The following is an 18,911-nucleotide window of genomic DNA, read 5'->3' on the forward strand; positions in this document are numbered from 1 at the left end:
AGGAGGAGGAGGAGGAGGAGGGGTTCCTCTCTCGCTCTGCTAAACGCGGAGGGGAGGCCTTCCGAAACCACTGGCGTTGTTGTTGTTGTTGTTGTTGTTGTTCCTGGCTGCCCTCTGGCTCTCCTGTCGCTCCGAGGAGGGACAACAGGTCTGCCGCCAGCGAGCGAGACGAGAGGGAGACTTGGATCGGAGAGCGCCGGGCATCCGTCTCGAAGCCACGTTGTTGTTGTTGTTGTTGTTGTTGTTGTTGCCAGGTGCGCTGGTTGATATCCCCCTCGTCGACGTCGATGTAGGAGCTCACCTGGAAAGGATCTGCAGGGTGGGAAAGAGAAGACAAACAGGGGGACGTGCAGAGAGTGTTAACACATAGTGTGCTGGGGTATTCTGTGAGCTCAGGCTTGGTGGTGCTGAGCGATTAACATTGGACGAAGGAACTTTTTCGGGGCCCACAGCGAAATGTTCTCTTATAGCGAGAATCACAACGCATACATCAAAAGAAAGCCTAACTTGTCCACTTCAATTTAAAAAGAAAGATCATGATTTTACCATCTTCCATTCTGGAGATATTGACCTTTTTCTAACACCTGCTTTTGCCTGCACTCTGCTCGCTTGGAAAGACAGCAGAGTTATGGAAGGTTGAAGTTGACAGACATTGACAAATTCCACAAATTCCACATTGAACACATTGATCCCATGTACAGTTTGTCAGTAATTGACTATTGAATGCAGCTTGCGCCCACCAGAGAGAGAAAAATCACACCCCTGTGAAGTGAGCAGTGCAATGTTGCACTGCTCACTTCACAGGGGTGTGATTTTTATTATTATTACAGTATTAGTTTTTTTCTTATGAAAGCAGAGTCTTCTGTTTCATACGGTATATAGTATGTACATAATACAATAGTTTTATATATACAATATAATAGTTGTTCAGGTCCATGCCTTCTCTAAAGATGAAGGTGAGGACGCAAATTCTAATTGGCTGTATAATGATGTATGATGGACGGAGCGCCCCTCACTTAATTCACACGGGTGTGATGTTTAAACTAATAGAATATCTGACTTGTAGAACTATTACAAAACAAAAAAACACCTCTGGGTTTCAGCAGCCTGGACGTTCTTAAAATCACAATAAATTGTGAATTATACAATTTCCGCCATATTTATTTAAAGAGATTATTTTGAAAGTTGATTATAATTGGTGAATTTAAAACGATTGAAAGTCTTTAAGAAATGAGAAAAGCTCACCCTTGAAATGAGCTGTCCGTGGTGCTGAAATCAAGCCACAAACATTAAGGCATGCTTCAGTTTCCATTTAGTTTTCACATCAGCGGAAAAAGGTAGTCGACGAACATTTTTCGTCTTAGTTTTACTTGACGAAATCAACACTGTAACTTCAAGTCTATATGCTTATAACCATTTTTACATGAGGGACAATAGACTATAGTATAATATATATTTTGTAACTTAAGGACCTACCCAAGGAACGCTTCCACCGGGAACCACCGCAGGTGTAAATGACGGCTCTGATGAACTCTCTGCCGCACAGCTTCACTCCGTAGTTTCCCACCACAACATGATCATCACCACCGCCGCCGCCGCCTGCATCGGCGTTCACGACGTATCTGCACACGCTGCCCACGCCTGCCACGAGCACGACGAAAGCCAGCCTCGAAAGCATGTTTCCTAAACTGCGTATAATATACTGTCTCCTTTTTCCACTGAAATATAATACAATACAACTGCAGATTTCTTTCTTCCCCACTCTCTAAGTCCTCTCTATAGGTATTCTCCTGCAACTACAGCTGCATTTAAAATGGTCAATGATGGGATGTTGGAGTCCTCGACTATATAAGCTCTCCTTAAAAGTTTATGTTCTTATTATACGCTCTCGTCTGTTCGGTGCTCATGGATCCTAAACCATATATAGTCAAGACCACACCCCCCCTCCCACCCTATGACTCACTGACGCACGCACACACGCACGCACACGCACGCACGCACACACACACACACACACACACACACACACACTTTGGTGGAGCCAAAACCAAAGGATTTTACTCTCATATGTGACCCAGATGGACACTGATAATACTTTTGGATAAATCAATATGCCACTCTCTTTAAGGGGGGAGGAAAACAACTTTTGGATAAATCAATATGCCACTCTCTTTAAGGGGAGAGACCCTGAAAACAACTATACATTTACCGTCACGGTTGTGACCAAATATCCCCACTCAGGTTAACAAGACAGACAGAGGCTTTTGTGTGTACAAACATTGGACACTTTATTTAAATATCAGCATGTTTATAAAGAATACTGGGTGTGTACCAACACCTCCATTGACCGGGGACAATATGACTTTAATAATAACTAGAACTGCACTCTGTCGAGTGCATACTTGCTTGTTGCACACTAGGCCATAAATGGCCAACTAGTTCGCAAGCAGAGCGCGCAAGTACTTTCGACCACTACAAACTGTCAACCAATTACATATGTATTATGTAATTTGTAAGTTGATTAGCGGTATACTGTGGTTACTTTGCACCAAAAACCGTCCCAGCCAACCCGCCACTTTTGATGCGTCCCAGCAAATTGTGCCTGATACGGCAGTGGTGCCAGATTACATACTTGTATACACAGGAGCATTACATTTAATCCTCCCAACACTAAAACATATCGTCATTACGTCACCATAGAAAACCAATTACACTCTGGCATTGGGTCCTTTAATCCACATATTTCTTACGTCATCAAAAGTGGCGGGTTGGCTGGGACGGTGCATACGAGCCGGGCCAAACTATTACTTGCACGCTCTGCTTGCGCAAGTAATAACACAGCACACTGATAAGACTAATGTAACACTGCAAAAGGTTAAGATTCACTGCGACTTAATTTGCGCACACACCAATGAACTGGCACTCTTGTTAAAACAATGCACACTTAAAAAGGGGGGAAGGGAACAGTACGGTCATCGTTGTGAAGGCACACTGATCTGACTCTTAATATAAACTGGACCTAAGGTGAGGCACTTGAGTAGCAACTACCAACAATAAAATAACTAGAGGAAAAGAGCAGCGGCTGCCTGCTGACCACGATCCCGTGTGTCACCAGTGTCAGCCTATAGGCCCAAGGCATGTACACCCAAACGGCAGGAGCATGGGCTGACCAGGGTCTGGGTCTGTCTGGCACTCAGACTCTTGCTAAAGTGCATAAACACTGAACAGTATACAGTTCCCAGCAGGACTGCTGCACAGCGCCACCAGAAACTTTTTTTTTTTTTTTTTTTACCACCAGAAACTCTTTATTAAAGGCGCACGGTGCTGGCCACCGGTGAGCGACGCCAACCCAGGACTGAACAACACACGACGGACGAGAACAAACGCGACTCTCTCTGCTCTCACGTACCATATAAAGGCTGTTGCTGCCGCCTGCTCTGAGCTCCCAGGTCCTAAGGGCCCAACCCTCACATATACATGATATATAAGACCATATAGCCAATTCACCCTTTGTCACACCAATTGGTTGCCGTTTCGTGTTCGGACAAAAATCCTCTCTCTCCATCCACTTGACTATACAATTGAAATAATGTGTTTTTCAGTTGCTTTGTATTGATATTCTGTGCATTCAGTTGTTGTTTTAAACTTGGCGTATAGTATAAAGGAACATCACAGGTGCAGCATGGTGACTGGTGACTGGGCATATCATGTTTGTTTTTTAGTTTTGTGACACATTTTCACGTTTAGAAAAATAAATAGCAGACCTACAAGCTTGAAGCGCGGCACCAAGTCCCACGCTATGAGCTTGTAGATCTGCTATTTTTCAATATAGCTAAAGCATAACATAATGCTTAAAACACCAAAAGGGGTTCCCGCTCAGAAAAGTTTAAAGTCCCCACTCCCCTCATCTGCCTGATCTAATTGATTGCCATGGCAACCCCAGCCTACACCTGCCATTTGATTACTTATAGTCGGTCCACTTTTCACAGTCAATTTGCACTATGCAGGCAACATTCTCTTCGGCGGTTCCCCCCATATGCCCATGTAACATAAACGCAGCATTATGCTGCGTTTACATCGCCACATACAACATATACAATTAAGCTATACACAGCATAATCTAGCTTTGTATCTTTGTAGCTGAAGTTGAAACCATGTGCTCAACGTTTTTGTAGCTTTGTATAGCTGTTGCAACTTTGGTAGCAGCTACAATTTAACGTCCTGCGTGTCTCTATGTTCGTGTGGCTGGCTTTCATTGAAAGTGAATGGTAGGCCTATAGCCTGTATGTTTGTATAGCTGTCAGTGTGAACGCAGCACAAGAGTGTAAAGAACTTGGGTCTATTTTTACTCTCAATATTGCGGGCGGCTGTGGCTCAGGAGGTAGAGCGCGTCGTCCAATGATCCCTGGGTCGGTGGTTCAAATCCCGGTTCCTCCTCCTCCTGTCCACATGTCGAAGTGTCCTTGGGCATGACACTGAACCCTATACATTTCCTCCAATGAGTCGGGCGGTGTGAGCTTGCCACCGTCGCTGTGTGAATGTGGGAAGTGAGGACGCTGGCGTTGACGGTTCGCCGCTTCACATTCATTCATAATGAATGAATGAACCATTGTAAAGTGCTTCTTTGAGCACTTGGAAAAGCGCTATAAAAATGCTATTCATTTGACACTTTACAACCCCCCCTCCCCCCACCAGTCCAATGGAAGCCCAATGACCCTGTTATTAGTATATAGGCAACGCATGGCCTCAAAAACGAAGTGAATCACATTGACACAACTTATAATTATCGCACGTCTATCTCCACCGAATCACCCCTTTATTATGTAAAAAAAATAATGACACCGACAATTCGAGCACAATGCTCGATGACGCCACAGTGACGTCACTTCGGCTCATGGGGACCAATTCGTGAGACAGTGGCAAGGATTCTTTTGAGGGACGGGACTTGAAAAGAACCCCCATTTTATGTGATTGTGTCTCTGACGTTTTAATGTAGGGGAGTGTCACCATGACACGGATATCTTAATGGTCCCGTTCAATCAAACTAATTAACAGTGTGGGGGAAATGGCACATTTATAGAAGATGCGAAAAAGGAACAATTGCATGCATTATGTCATTTTTTTTAAATGATCGTTTCTGCCCTCAATAAAACTTGAAGCAGAGTAGCTGGATATAATGACAAACATTTTAGTATTTTTGTTTAGGCAATAGCCTACATTTATTTATTCATGATTCACAAATCAAAATCATATACTCATACGCTACTGTGAATTACTGTTTTGATTCATTTTCACCAAATAGCGTAAAAGTCACAATAATATAAAAACACAAGACATTACACAACATTAAAGGACCACTGCACCACTTTTCAACCTATCTCCGTATAATTGGTCCTCACTATTTATTTCTACTCAGTCTGTGTCTCGTATAGGAGGGCTGTGGGCAGTTCAGAAACCAGTCTGTGTATCGTATAGGAGGGCTGTGGGCAGTTCAGAAACCAGTCTGTGTCTCATAGGAGGGCTGTGGGACACAGGAGTCTGTGTCTCATACAAATCTCAGTTTTCTGAAAAAACCCATGTTTCTATGTCAGTGGTTCTCAACAATTCTCATGTGACGGACGCCCCCAAATATATGTAATTGGCCGCCGACCCCCATCTGATATGTTGTTCTCCTAGGGAAGCAAAGATTTGAGTTAAAAACGTTTTGCTCTGAAAGAATATAAATATTCAAATATCTGCACCACATTTTCACAATTAAAAAAGAAAATAGCAGATCTACAAGCTCGTAGCGCCCCGCTATATGAGCTTGTAGATCTGCCATTTTTCAATAGTGAACCAACTCCCCAACCCCCCCCCCCCCCCCCCCCGCCAATCCTACTGGGGTAAACCACAGCAATGTGCATTGTGAATGTGCAATCTTCGTGACCCCAAAAAGTTGTATTATAAAAACTAACTAACTAAGTTATTCCGACCATGAGTGAATCATCAGACGATCCAGCTTTTTGATCGGGTATAGGTCTGATGATTATATTGTTGTATAATAACAGTAACATATTCCCACCTGATGCCTTATTGCATCTCAGTGGCACAATTACATCACAAATTCACATATTGGCCAGAGACGGAGGAAAAACAAAAAAAAACAAAAAACATGTTTTGTTTAAAATGAAACAAATGCGAAGAAAAGTTGCAATAATTACGTGTTTTGAAAACATGTAATTATTTCAGTATGCAAATTAGTTATGTATCGCGGTTAGAATGTCAACAAACACAATAGTGCTTGCTAACTGTTCTCAAAGGGAGACGGAATGGAAGGATAGGCTATATATTTAATAACAATAATAATAATTAATCATTATTTCATGAACCTTATCTGCAAGTGTTACCAAAACGTCATATCAACATATCAAGTTTATAGAGTGGTGTGATCTACACCATCTGAAAATAAATGTAAACTAAACAGAGGAGGTCATAGTGGACCCCAGGTCCATAGGAGACCACAGTATAATTAGTGTCCATGACCATAACATCAAACAGGTCCCCTCATATAAATATCTGGGAGTACAGATCGATGAGGACCTGAGCTGGCACACGCATGTTACAACACTGTGTTCTAAGATACACCAACGTCTACACTTTCTCAGAAGACTAAAGGGCAGTCCATACTCTCTCCGACCACCGAACTTTCCGTCGGAAAGCTCCGGTACAACTACAACATGACGTCACTCGCAACTTCTGAAACGCATTTCTCCGAATTATTGTTCTGAAAGCTGCACTCCCAGATGTTGTGACTCTCCGAACTCTACTTCGGAGAAAAAAATAAAGTCTGATCTTTCCGACGAAAAGTTCGGTGGTCGGAGAGAGTATGCACTGCCCTTTAGGCTTTTTGGAGTCAATAGAAATATCATGTTGACCTTTTACAGAGCTAGTATAGAGTCAATACTAAGATACGGTATATCCAGCTGGTTTGGCAATCTGACTGTGAAATACAAGTCTCAAGTAAGTAGGCTAGCAAACATGGCTGGGAAGATCATGGGCATGTCCACCCCACCCATCACTCCCCAGGCCATCTTTGAACAAGCAGTGGTGAGACAGGCTCGGAATATTGTATCTGACCCCTTGCATGTACTGTACCGAGAGTACGAGCTAATGCCATCCGGTAGGAGGTCTAGAACTCCACGATGTGTATATAATAGATTTAAACACTCTTTTGTTCCCCTGTCAACTAAAATGCTCAATCAGGGATTGCCGAATGCACTTTAATGACTATAGTTGCACTTTATCAAGGGAATGTGTGCAATATCTCTGTTTTGTGTATGTGGGTGTTTCATGGTGTTTTTTCTTTTCGTATGTGAACGTGTCTGTTATTTGTATGCAGCTGTGACTCTGTCTCCAAGACAAATTTCTCCCAAGGGAGACAAATAAAGATTGGGGCTTAGGCTTCTAGTCACTTGCAGTCCTGTGGGTAGAGCAGAGAGAGAGCCAGTGACTATTTCAGTTGGGGGAGAGTGCTGTAGGCTCTCCAGTTCAGTTGGCCTAGGAGGGAGGGAGAGAGAACGAGACCAGGTGAGCCACAGTACACGCACAGCACATCCAAGTGGGTCCAAAGGTTTGATTTAGTCTTGTACTCACTTGAGAGATCTCCCTCATCCCAGCCTCCCCAAACTCTGGAACTGTCTGCCCCTTCATATTAAGTCTGCTCCCTCCTTAGAGACATTTAAGTCCTTACTCAAAACCCATTTCTTCTCCCTGGCTTTCAATGTTTGACCTAATTAACCTGTGTACTTTTTTTTTTTTTTTTGTGTTGCTTTGATTTTGTTTTACTATGTCACTTGTGTCATGTTTCCTGTACAGCACTTTGGTTGGCCTCCTGGTCTTTGAAAATGTGCTCTATAAATAAAAATTGATTTGATTGATTTGATGAACAGAGAGATTCCTCCTTTCTCACTCCTCCATTAGTTCACACTGACTCACCAGCCAGCTTGGGCGTCGGCTCTTTAACAGCTTCTGGTGATTGCCTTACTGGCTGCAGGTGCGTCCATGTCCAGGCTCCCATTGGCTGCAATACCTGTACAGGGTGATATACTCCCTCTATCACCTCCCCCAGCCTCATTCTGTGGGGAATAGGCCTGGCTGTTTCCCCTGGTTTGCCACAGGATGCAAAAAAGTATTGAAAAACATTGTAAGCACGCGTGCACACACGCACGCGCGCACACACGCATGCGCAGTTTTTTCCGTGAATTAACCTAGCCCAATAGAAAAAGTGGGGGATTTTATGTTAATTGTGAACTCCATCATTGCAGTTCTGCCCCCAGCCCCCTTTCCTGTTGCTACAAGAAGCAGCAGATCAGATGGACCGGCTGAATGATTGAGTGCATGATGAGAGACTATTATTGCATGTGCATAAGTAACTGTCATAGCTACTGCCCAGCTAACATTTCCATCTGGGCACAATTGGGTTTTGACATGGGCTATGGGCATGTGTTCCAAGTGGGCCGTGCACCCAGTTTTCACAAAGGGCCCACCCGTGTTAGCCCATATGGGCTTACGTGGGTTTCTAACTGGATCTTAGGTGGTATCCAAATGGGCCATTTTATTTCAGAACCATGTGTTTGCCTATATGGGTTTGAACTGGGATCTGATTGGGCCTTAAGTGGGTACCAGCTGGGCAAATTATATGTGACCCATGGGCCACACTTGTGTCCGCCCTCATTGTCTTCCGTCCTGTTTCTGTTGTCACCTGCTGTCGATTGTTCATTCCTACGGATAGGATGCAGTGCACCACATTGGCGGTGTTTCCAGTTTTCTGTAGTAGTTTCTTCAAGTGTTCAAACTTTATGACTGGATAGCACTCGATCTGTAGAGTCCTACATTACTATCTCCTACGATCAAGTGTTAGGGTTAGGGCACTGTAGCATGCTGTTTTTCATCATTTTTTAGGACGAAAATCACTCCGACACCATGGACTGTAGCCCATGGTCTGGAAGTGATTTTTTTTCTTTTTTCAAATCCTCGTTTTTCATCGTTTTTGACCATGGATTATAGCCGGTTTAGGGTTAGGTTCCACGGGCTAATAAAGTGTAAATTCAGGGGTCCTTGACAAGAAAAGGTTTGGGAACCACTGTTGTAGAGGGTCTATAGCAGGGGTGTCAAACTCATTTTGGGGCAAGGGCCACATTGCGCGAAAGGTGACTTGATGAGGGCGTTTTTTGAATTTTTGATTTTTTCATCATATTTGACCATGGGCTATAGCCCATGCCGTACGGCATACTATAGCACGCCGTTTTTCATCATTTTTGAGGATTAAAAAAAACCCATTGTTTTTTGATTTTTTGACTTTTTTTTTTATCCTCGTTTTTCATCATTTTTGACCATCCCACTGAGCAATAGCCGGCTATTAGACGTGCGTCTAAAAATGGGATAAAAAACGTCGAAAAATAGACGTCGAAAAACGTCGAAAAATAGACGTCTAAAACACGTCTATTTTTAGACGTTTTTTATCCCATTTTTAAACGCTCGTCTAATAGCCCATATCATACGGCATACTGTAGCACGCCGTTTTTCATCATTTTTGAGGATTTGAAAAGAATTAAAAAAAAAAAACGATGGGTTATAGCCCATCGTTTTTTTAATTATCGATTTCTTTTTTTTTATCCTCGTTTTTCATCATTTTTGACCATGGGCTATAGCCCATACCGTACGGCATACTATAGCACGCCGTTTTTCATCATTTTTGAGGATTTGAAAGAAATGAAGAAAAAGAAAAAAACATGGGTTATAGCCCATCGTTTTTAAATCTCGTTTTTCATCATTTTTGACCATCCCACTAAACAATAGCCGGCTATTAGACGTGCGTCTAAAAATGGGATAAAAAACGTCTAAAAAGGAGCTAAGCCCGGCTGTGCTGTCAAGATGACAACTCGACGAGGAAGGGAAAATGGCTTCCACCACAGAACACAACGGTTTAGGATGAGGAAATGTGTATTCGTTATACATTACAACCAGGTGCGGTCTTATCACTGGAATTATAATGAATAAAAAGGTGTTACAAATAATCACACAAGCTATAGTGATTGCTGGCGAAGACGGCTATGTGCAGATCCCCAACGGAAGACATGTCAGCGGCCACTGTTTTCATGGCGGTCCCTCGAATGTGATTGGTTTGTTAGTTCATAATATGAAGAAGGAAACATGACTCCATGTGATCCGTTGCAGATTATTCTTATTCGCCGTGGGGTTTTATGGCGATTGGCATATACGGGCTGCGGGCAAGTCGATGCACTTCTTAGGCTGCGTAGTGCGTGGGGGGGGGGGGGGGGTCTGTCTCTCTCTCGTTCTCGGAAAATCCATCCACCTCCTCGGGAGAAACCATGTAGAAACAGGAGGGGAGGGGGAATCGAGTGTTACTCTTCTATTCACACACACGGCGCGTCCATTTTAGATCCCCTGACATATACACGTAAAGGAAGCGGACCACCCATAGACCGCCGCCTCTTTTCATGAGGGGGGTGGGCTTTTTTTTCCTCTCTTTTTTCAGGATCACATACCCGGAACTTTGAAGATGCGATCGGAGATACATTATATGTTGTCCGGGCACATAGAAAGATGAACTAAAGTATTCAATAAAAAAGCTATAAATGCGTATACTGTAGATACGTGATACGCACATGGCGATCGACTGACAAATGACGTATAGATACTGACCCCGCAAACGATGTGTTAAGGCCCAATCAGATCCCAGTTCAAACCCATATAGGCAAACACAGGTGGCGCACACATGGTTCTGAAATAAAATGGCCCATTTGGATACCACCTAAGATCCCGTTAGAAACCCACGTAAGCCCATATGGGCTAACACGGGTGGGCCCTTTGTGAAAACTGGGTGCACGGCCCACTTGGAACCCATGTCCATAGCCCATGTCAAAACCCAATTGGGCCCAGATGGTTTTTTGATTGATTGATTGATTGAAATATTTATTAACAGTTTGTAGAATTTACAGTACATTTTAAGCACAAACTCAATACAAAGACTGTTAACTGTGAGTGGACGACCCAATTAAGCATTACACTTGTTTACAACAGGGTCCACATTGTTCAATTCATCAAAACATTTAGAGACATACAAATAGACACTTCTATGTAGCTAAAGAACAGAACAGGAATTCATCATATAGGAAGCAAAAAGGGAAAAGATACATATACAGTGAGGGGAAATGGGGTGGGGGGGGGGGGATTCAGATTTTACAGAGGCCAGTTTCGAATTGCAGCCATTCGTAGGTGCCCTTTGAGAGCGGTTTTGAAGGAGTCAAGGGATTCACATGTCTTAATGACTGTTGGTAGGGCGTTCCATATTTTGGTGGCATAGGAGCGAAAAGAATTTAGTCCCTTGTTTGTGCCGAATCTGGGTTGTACATGGTTTGTTGCACTCCCTCTGGTGTTGTGGGTGTGGACTTCGTTTACATTAAGGAAGTATTTAGACAGGTACATGGGTATCTTGGTGGTGTATCAAATCTTGTGGACCAGACCCATTGCAAGATGCTGTACTCTGTCGTCGACCCTAAGCCATCCCAGCCTGTCAAAGTGGGCAGGGGTGAGGTGGGTTCGGGGGGTGAGGCCAAGTAGGAGCCTGACCAGTTTGTTTTGGGAGGTCTGGAGCCTTGTTTTAAGGGCCTTTGAGGTGCTGTGGTACCAAGAGGTGGATGCATAGTCAAAGAAACCTTGTACGAGGGCTCCTGTTAAGGTCTTCAAGGTGTTTTTGCTGACCAGTGAGGAGATCCTGTAAAGGAATCTTGTTCTTTGATTGACTTTTTTGATTACGTTGGTGGCCATCTTATCACCGGAAAGATTGGCCTCCAGGATGGAACCTAGGTGGACATGTTAGCTGGGTGGAGTGACCACCCCCCCCTTAAATATTGACACAGCTTTGCTGTCCACAGCATTTAACTTGTTTAAACTAGCTGAGTGGACTCTAGTACAGAGGACAAAGGACCCATGATGCAGTCAAACAGGCTTTACTTAAAATAACTTACAGAAACAAAACAATATCATGTAACTACAAAGCTCACAATGCTGATGCACATGGTGCAATAGATTAGAGGTCATTTCCTGCTAGCTACATTCCAAACAAAAAAAAAAGTGCCCTTCTGGGCACAGGTCTACACCAGGAGCTAGGATAGTAGGCCTAGTGTGTGTGATGTTTGGCAAAATGTAGGAGTATATAAACATGTTTTTTTGTTTGTTTGTTTTTTGTAACAGTTTTCTTCATTTTGCTGAGGAAATGCAAAGCCAGATCACTCATAACATCTCTGAGGATAGAATTCTGGATGAACAGGACATTTGCAGCATTTTGTACGAAACGGGCCACTCCTGAAAACTTTGGAAGGCAATGTTAGCCAATCAGTGTAGATAGAATCTGAGAAAATCCAACAGACTCGTCTTGATCACATGACTACAGAGATCATGTGTACCGATTTGCGTGAGATTTGGATGAAATCTGTGCCTCATGGTGGCGCTATAACCGGCAGATGTGGAGGGATGCAGGGGAAATCTTTTTCGATAGCCAGGGAGTGTGCATACAAAGTTGTACACAGATTGATGCAGTTATAGGTGAAAACATGAATTGCCCTGTTATAGCGCCACCGTGAGGCTGATTTGTAAAGAAATAAGTGGCATGTCGTCCTCGGCCTAGTGGTAATGAGCGTGTATAATTTCACATTGCACACTGTGTTTGTGATTTGTGGAATTTTGTTCGAAACGGCCCAATCATGTGAGCTTTGGAAGCCAATCTTAGCCAATCAGGATGGGTGCTATAACAGGCCGGAATATTTGGGGTAGAGGTTTCGTCGTTGGCATCCAGGGAGTGTGTGTGCACAGTTTGGCATGGATTGGGCCAATAAACCGGAGATTAGCTGGTAACGGATGGACGGACGGAAGGACACACACACACACACACACACACACACACGGACGGACGGAGTGCAAAACATACTCTCTCCCCATGCCTTCGGCCTGGTGGAGACAATTAATGAGCCACACGGACAGCAGGCTGAAAATAATAAACAATTCTCACTCTCTTTGTCTCATCTATGTTTGCCAGAAAATCTAGTCAAAATGTTCTCTGAAGTATGGCATGGATTGAAATTTATAAGCATGTGGTAAAACCATGCCAAGCTTTTAGCAGAATAAGTCTGGACAGAAATCTGTTGCGGGAGTTTAATGATTAAAACGCCAAATCATCAATACATATGGGCTCAGGGTTCAACGACTAATGGTTGGAAATCGATTGATTGCAGAGTGCATTCCCTGTGTCCAAAAGTGTGCCTCTCAGTTCAAACACATTGAGTTCATGTAGACAGGCAGAGGTTCTGAAGCAAATAGATCTGCTTTATGAGGTGCTTGCTATTTTTCATCTGAAAAGTGGAATATCAATTTCTCACCACCTAAAGTGAGCAGACATGAAACCAGCAGGGGTTCTGCTGGCACTTGTGGCAATGATGGCTGCTGCCTTTGCTGCAGAGGGTAAGTTTATTATATGTTTTTGGGATTGTTTTTTGAGTCTAGTCCAGGGGTCATCAACATGGCTTGTGGTGAACATTTTTGTCAACATTCCATTTTTGTAACGGACATACAATGGTAATGGTAATTGGATATTACCAGAAACACATAAATATATAGCCCTGAATGACCATAACAGGTCTGTAACTCTGTACAGTGTTCAAATGGACCCTTATGGGTCGATTTGGTTCCATTTGAACACTCTCAGAGTTAAGGCAAATAAAACATTTGAGAACCACTAGTACTAGTTGGACTCCTAATGTGCCATAGAGTCGTAGTAAATAATTGTCATACATATTCTGAAGAAAAACTGGAGACATTACTGACATTCAGTAAGTGGGTGTTATGATCAAAATAAGAACATAATGGCGTGTAAAACAGAAAATCTAAAATTTGTCACAGACAAGCTAGGCAAAGTCTTTGCCACTGACATTGTGTACGGACATGTTGGTGACCCCTGGTCTGGTTATTGTGATAGTAGCTAAAGGTAAAGTATGAGTTCTAAATGTACATTGATTCAGTTAGCTATAACAAAGCCATAAACAGCATCACTAGCATACTAGCTACCATACATATAACCACAGTATATTTATTTAGTGCTAATGCATCAAACTAACTTTCCACAGAATCCTGTGTGGGTCGATGTGGCACCTTCAACCCCCAGACTAAATGCCAATGTGACTCCATGTGTGTCTATTATAGCAGCTGCTGTGGGGACTTTGATACTGCCTGCCCAAAGAAAGGTCAGTAATATATCTGGGGTTTTTTGCACAATATTGAACCAATGAAAAGTAGTAAAAAGTGCTTCGGACAAAACTCATTGGACCCTGGTTTGTTAAAACAGCTAACTCCACCATCTTCTCCCCTCTCATGCAAGTAATTCACAATATATAAAGTCACAACACCAACTTTGATGAGGCAGTATTGCTTTGTTTTCAAAATATGTTTTTCTTCATTTCCTGAAAAAGGCATATTTTTCATTTTCAGAGATATTTACATTTTTCGTGTTTCGTGATTTCTTCCCAACAGCAGAGATATGTTTCGCTTGCATTTTTGAGAAGACATGAGGACATTACAGTAGGCCTAATGACCTCTCGCTACTGTATGCTCTACTGTATGTAAAACAATATCAATCCAAACCAGTCTTGGATACAGTGACCCTTCTAGGCTATGCTTCAATGTACCTTATTGAACGGTAGCCAAAAACAAAAAGACTCTCTGGTAACCTGGAATGTACAATCATGTCAGGACTGTGGTGTACTCGTTTGACTTGTATTATTATTATTTTTGTCTGTGTAATGTAATGTCCCGTATTGTGGTATTTGTTGTTTTTCTATGTTTTTCTTTTTTAACTGGGTGGTTCTATATGCATCGTATTACGATAAGAACAGCTGTGAAATTCAGAGCCTCAATAAAAATACAGGACGGTATCCTGGTGACCGGTTCGATAAGCATTAAGACAATCGTTCATATGTCACCCTACACTCTAGCTTTAAATCTTATATTATTCATGTGTGCAACATATTGTGACACTGACACTAACCTTAAATACCATTCATTCAGTTGCTCGTGGTGATGTATTCGATGAAGTAGAAGATACCACAGCTACCACAATGTCCCCTGAGACCACCATAGCACCGATGACCAGCACAACACCCACACCCACCACCACCGGCCCTCCCTCCACCACGGATCACCCCACCTTGCCCCCAGACCCCGATGCAATCCCCTGCAGTGGACGACCATTTGATGCTTTCCTGCAGGTGAAGAATGGCTCCATCTATGCATTCAGAGGTGGGTCTGAACTCTGAATCAGGGGGGCAGTCAGACAGATATTTTGTGAAGCCACCAAGGAAATCGGGATTTCCTGAAAGTTCATATAATGGCCTGTTGTGGCGCTGTCATTGGGCCCAAAAAAACCCCATAGCCCCATAGAAGTCCATGTATTTGGGCCCAACTTCACCTAGACTGTATTACCTTAATAAACATGGTCATGAATACTTTCTTGCTTCCAGTCACTAGTTTAAAGTCTCATTTCTAATGTCATAATATTCTTTTTGGAAAATGATGGTCCCATTTATTAAAAGAATGACCATAAAGTCACGTATGTTCTGAGGGGCGTGGCTACCGTTACAGTCTATGATCGGGATTCCCCACCCACTCGAGTCAAAATAAAAACCAACTAAGAAGAAGGGGGGAAGTCCCGCCTCGTTGTCTGGGCCAGCCAATGGGCCAGCTGGGCCCAAACGGATCTAGAAAGATGGCGATTTACAATACAAGGACTGACAGGCTTCATTTTACGTTCATGTTAGACCCGGGGAACGCTTTGTCCATATTTTTTACAGTCTATGGTCTGAATGCAGAAAATGTGAAAGCATATAGCGTTTTAAGTGACAAGAATAAAATTTGCCCATGGAATGAGACAAAATTCCTACAATGTACAACTCACTGTTACATCAACACTGGATGTTTGGGCTTACCTGACAGAAATACTATTTTGCATCCAATGTCTCCCCAGGTAATTATTTCTTTGAGCTGGATGAGAGGTCAGTTCTTCCTGGTTACCCCAAACTCATCAAAGACGTGTGGGGAATCTCTGGTCCCATCGATGCTGCTTTCACACGCATCAACTGCCAGGGAAAAACCTACATATTCAAGGTACTGCCTCATATCTTTCTGTAGTACCAGTGCAATGCTCTAACAGAGCAGAACCTTGATGCTGAATCTGCTGCTGGGGTAATGAGCACGGAACACTTGGAAAGATGAGAGCGAGAGGTTTTCTGGCAACTGTCTGTCTTTCATCCCTCCCCTGTACCCACATAGAATCCCACATATACATAAAGGACAGCGCAGATAAAACATAATAAAAAAGGTACAAATGAAAGGAAAAGGAAGAACAACAAGAGACAAGAGACATTAAGTAGCTTCAAGAAAGAATTGATCTAGATTGAGATAGCTGTAGATATTCTATAACATCTCTGATACAGGTAACTGGGACAGCGTTTCCATTATAATCCAAATAAGGTTGCAAAATCCAGATTTAGAATGATTGTATTATAAAATACTTGTTTTCAGTGCTCCTTAACACCTGGTGTTCTAATCTCAATCTCAGGGGAATAAGTACTGGAGGTTTGAGGACAATGTTTTGGATGACGACTACCCTAGAGATATTTCAGTGGGCTTCGACAACATCCCAGATGATGTTAATGCAGCTTTCGCAATAGCAGCACCAGGTCACCATGGCAAAGAGAAGGTCTACTTCTTCAAAGGTAACATTACAAACACCTTGTTTGTTTATTATTATGTTTTGTGTGTGAACTATTTAGTTAAAGTTCATAGGCCTACTACTCAGTATGAAATATATGCTCTCAGCTAGAGCTCAAGTTGATGTCATAATTTACAAGCACTCTTACACACACAGCTACCCAAGACGTTCTAAGTTTGTTTCTACCTGTGTGTTTGTCAATTCAGGGGACCAGTATTACCAGTATGAGTTCAAGCACCAGCCGTCCCATGGGGAGTGTGTGCAGATGAGCAGGTCCTCTCCATCCGTCCTGTTCACACGCTACACTGACCTGTACTGTGACCAGACATGGGAGAGCCTCTTCACTCAGCTGTTTGGAGGCTCCGGTAAGACACGGCTCTTTAGAAACACCTTTCATCTGTTGTCACAGTCACAGTAGTCCTTCTGTGTCTAATCATATAATCCTTAAAAACATGTCTCCACTGCTATTTAAAAGAAATTATGGGTGGTGGGGCTACTCGTCTTTGTCTTCATCTTCAGTGCACAATTTCAAATAATACTAATTTGTATTTGCATTTAAACTACACAAGGGAACCACGCAAGTCAGCAGCGATGTAAGTTGGTACTTATTCTTGGTAATGCATGAGAATACCCATTGTCTGTCTGTCTGTCTGTCTGTCTGTCTGTCTGTCTGTCTGTCTGTCTGTCTGTCTGTCTGTCTGTCTGTCTGTCTGTCTGTCTGTCTGTCTGTCTCACTTATATGCCCATATATGGACATTTCTGTATCTGTCTGTTAAAGTCCAGGGTCATCACAAGGGCCCTCGTTTGATCAGTAAGGACTGGATGGGCATCAGACCCCCCGTCGACGCTGCCATGGTGGGCCGTATCTACGTCAGTCCCCAGCCCGACCCAAGTCCCCCTCCGACCGAACAGCCTTCTCCTGTGATGAGGCGGCCCAGTCAGCGCAGGCGGCCAGGGAGTAAACGGGGGGGCGGAAGGGGGGGCGGAAGGGGGGGCCGCAGCGGCCGCTCCCTGTCCCTGTTTGAGGACCTGTTTGATTACTTCACCGACTACGAGGACAGTGAGATCCCTGACTATGACACCACCACCTCCACCACCACACAGGACCACAGGGGCGTGCCATCACAGAATGTCTACTTCTTCAAGAGAGGTCTGTATTAGGGATGTCAATTATCGATTAATTCATTCATTGATAACCTTATCGATCGATTAACCGGTTATAGTTGATAAGCGGCGTTTTTAAAAGAAATCTGAGAATCTTAATTTCCCTCAATGTCTAACATAAAAATGTGTTGATTGGAGTCCCAGAGATAAAATGTCATATCAAATGTGGGTCTGTGACCTAATGCATATCGGGGTCCTTGAAATGGAAAAGGTTGAGAATCACTGTCCTACAGTAAGCATGTGCACTCATTCACAACACTCTTTTGTCATTGTTGTTTGGTATAAATAATACCAGGGGATGTGATTTTATAAATGTATATTATAATGTATGATGTTCTCATTTCACCAGATAAATACTACAGGGTGGACCTGAAGTCTAAGTATGTGGACTATGCCAACCCCCCATACCCACGATCCATTGCAAAGTACTGGCTGGGCTGCCAGCGTGAAGGGACCAGCGATGACTCACGGGCAGAGAAGAGATAGATGGGTATGGGCTCCAAAAGCTTCATAGATTTATAGGCTTAATTGGTCACACTCATATGTATGAGCAGAGACTGTCAGTAATGTCCAGCATATACAAAATGTAACATTTGAAAAGTCATGAAAATAACTAGTAATAACTATACAGTGAAAGTGACAGTGTTATAGTGTAAAAATCTAGCAAGTGTGTAAAAACACATGTAGCCTATACCATTAGATATAATATCTAAATAACTTAGAATTGCGCCTTCCCTGCTGGGGTAGGATATAGAAAATATATGTAATATACAGGTAGAATATAGGCTACTATTACAGAGAAAATTTATAAATTAGTAAACAAGGATATATATATCATAATATAGAGTTTAGAATATACCAACTGTAAGGGCCAAATGACCACCAATGTCAAACACCTTTTATGTAACTAAATGAGAAAAAGAGGTTG

At 42.9% G+C, this 18,911-nt stretch overlaps 1 protein-coding gene across 1 annotated transcript; it reads left to right on the forward strand.

Moving 5' to 3' along the window:
• Positions 1-13,454: 13,454 nt before the first annotated feature.
• On the forward strand, positions 13,455-18,469 carry LOC310878824 (vitronectin-like; the record flags this gene model as incomplete). The annotated part of the gene is made up of 8 exons (XM_083793239.1): positions 13,455-13,518; positions 14,181-14,297; positions 15,118-15,348; positions 16,073-16,212; positions 16,667-16,823; positions 17,026-17,184; positions 17,598-17,969; positions 18,333-18,469. 8 exons carry the CDS (start codon positions 13,455-13,457, stop codon positions 18,467-18,469), a joined length of 1,377 nt encoding a protein of 458 aa, XP_083649365.1.
• Positions 18,470-18,911: the final 442 nt, after the last annotated feature.

The sequence above is a fragment of the Protomyctophum parallelum genome (assembly GCF_964188405.1).
Source record: "Protomyctophum parallelum genome assembly, chromosome: 21".
Taxonomy (NCBI): domain Eukaryota; kingdom Metazoa; phylum Chordata; class Actinopteri; order Myctophiformes; family Myctophidae; genus Protomyctophum; species Protomyctophum parallelum.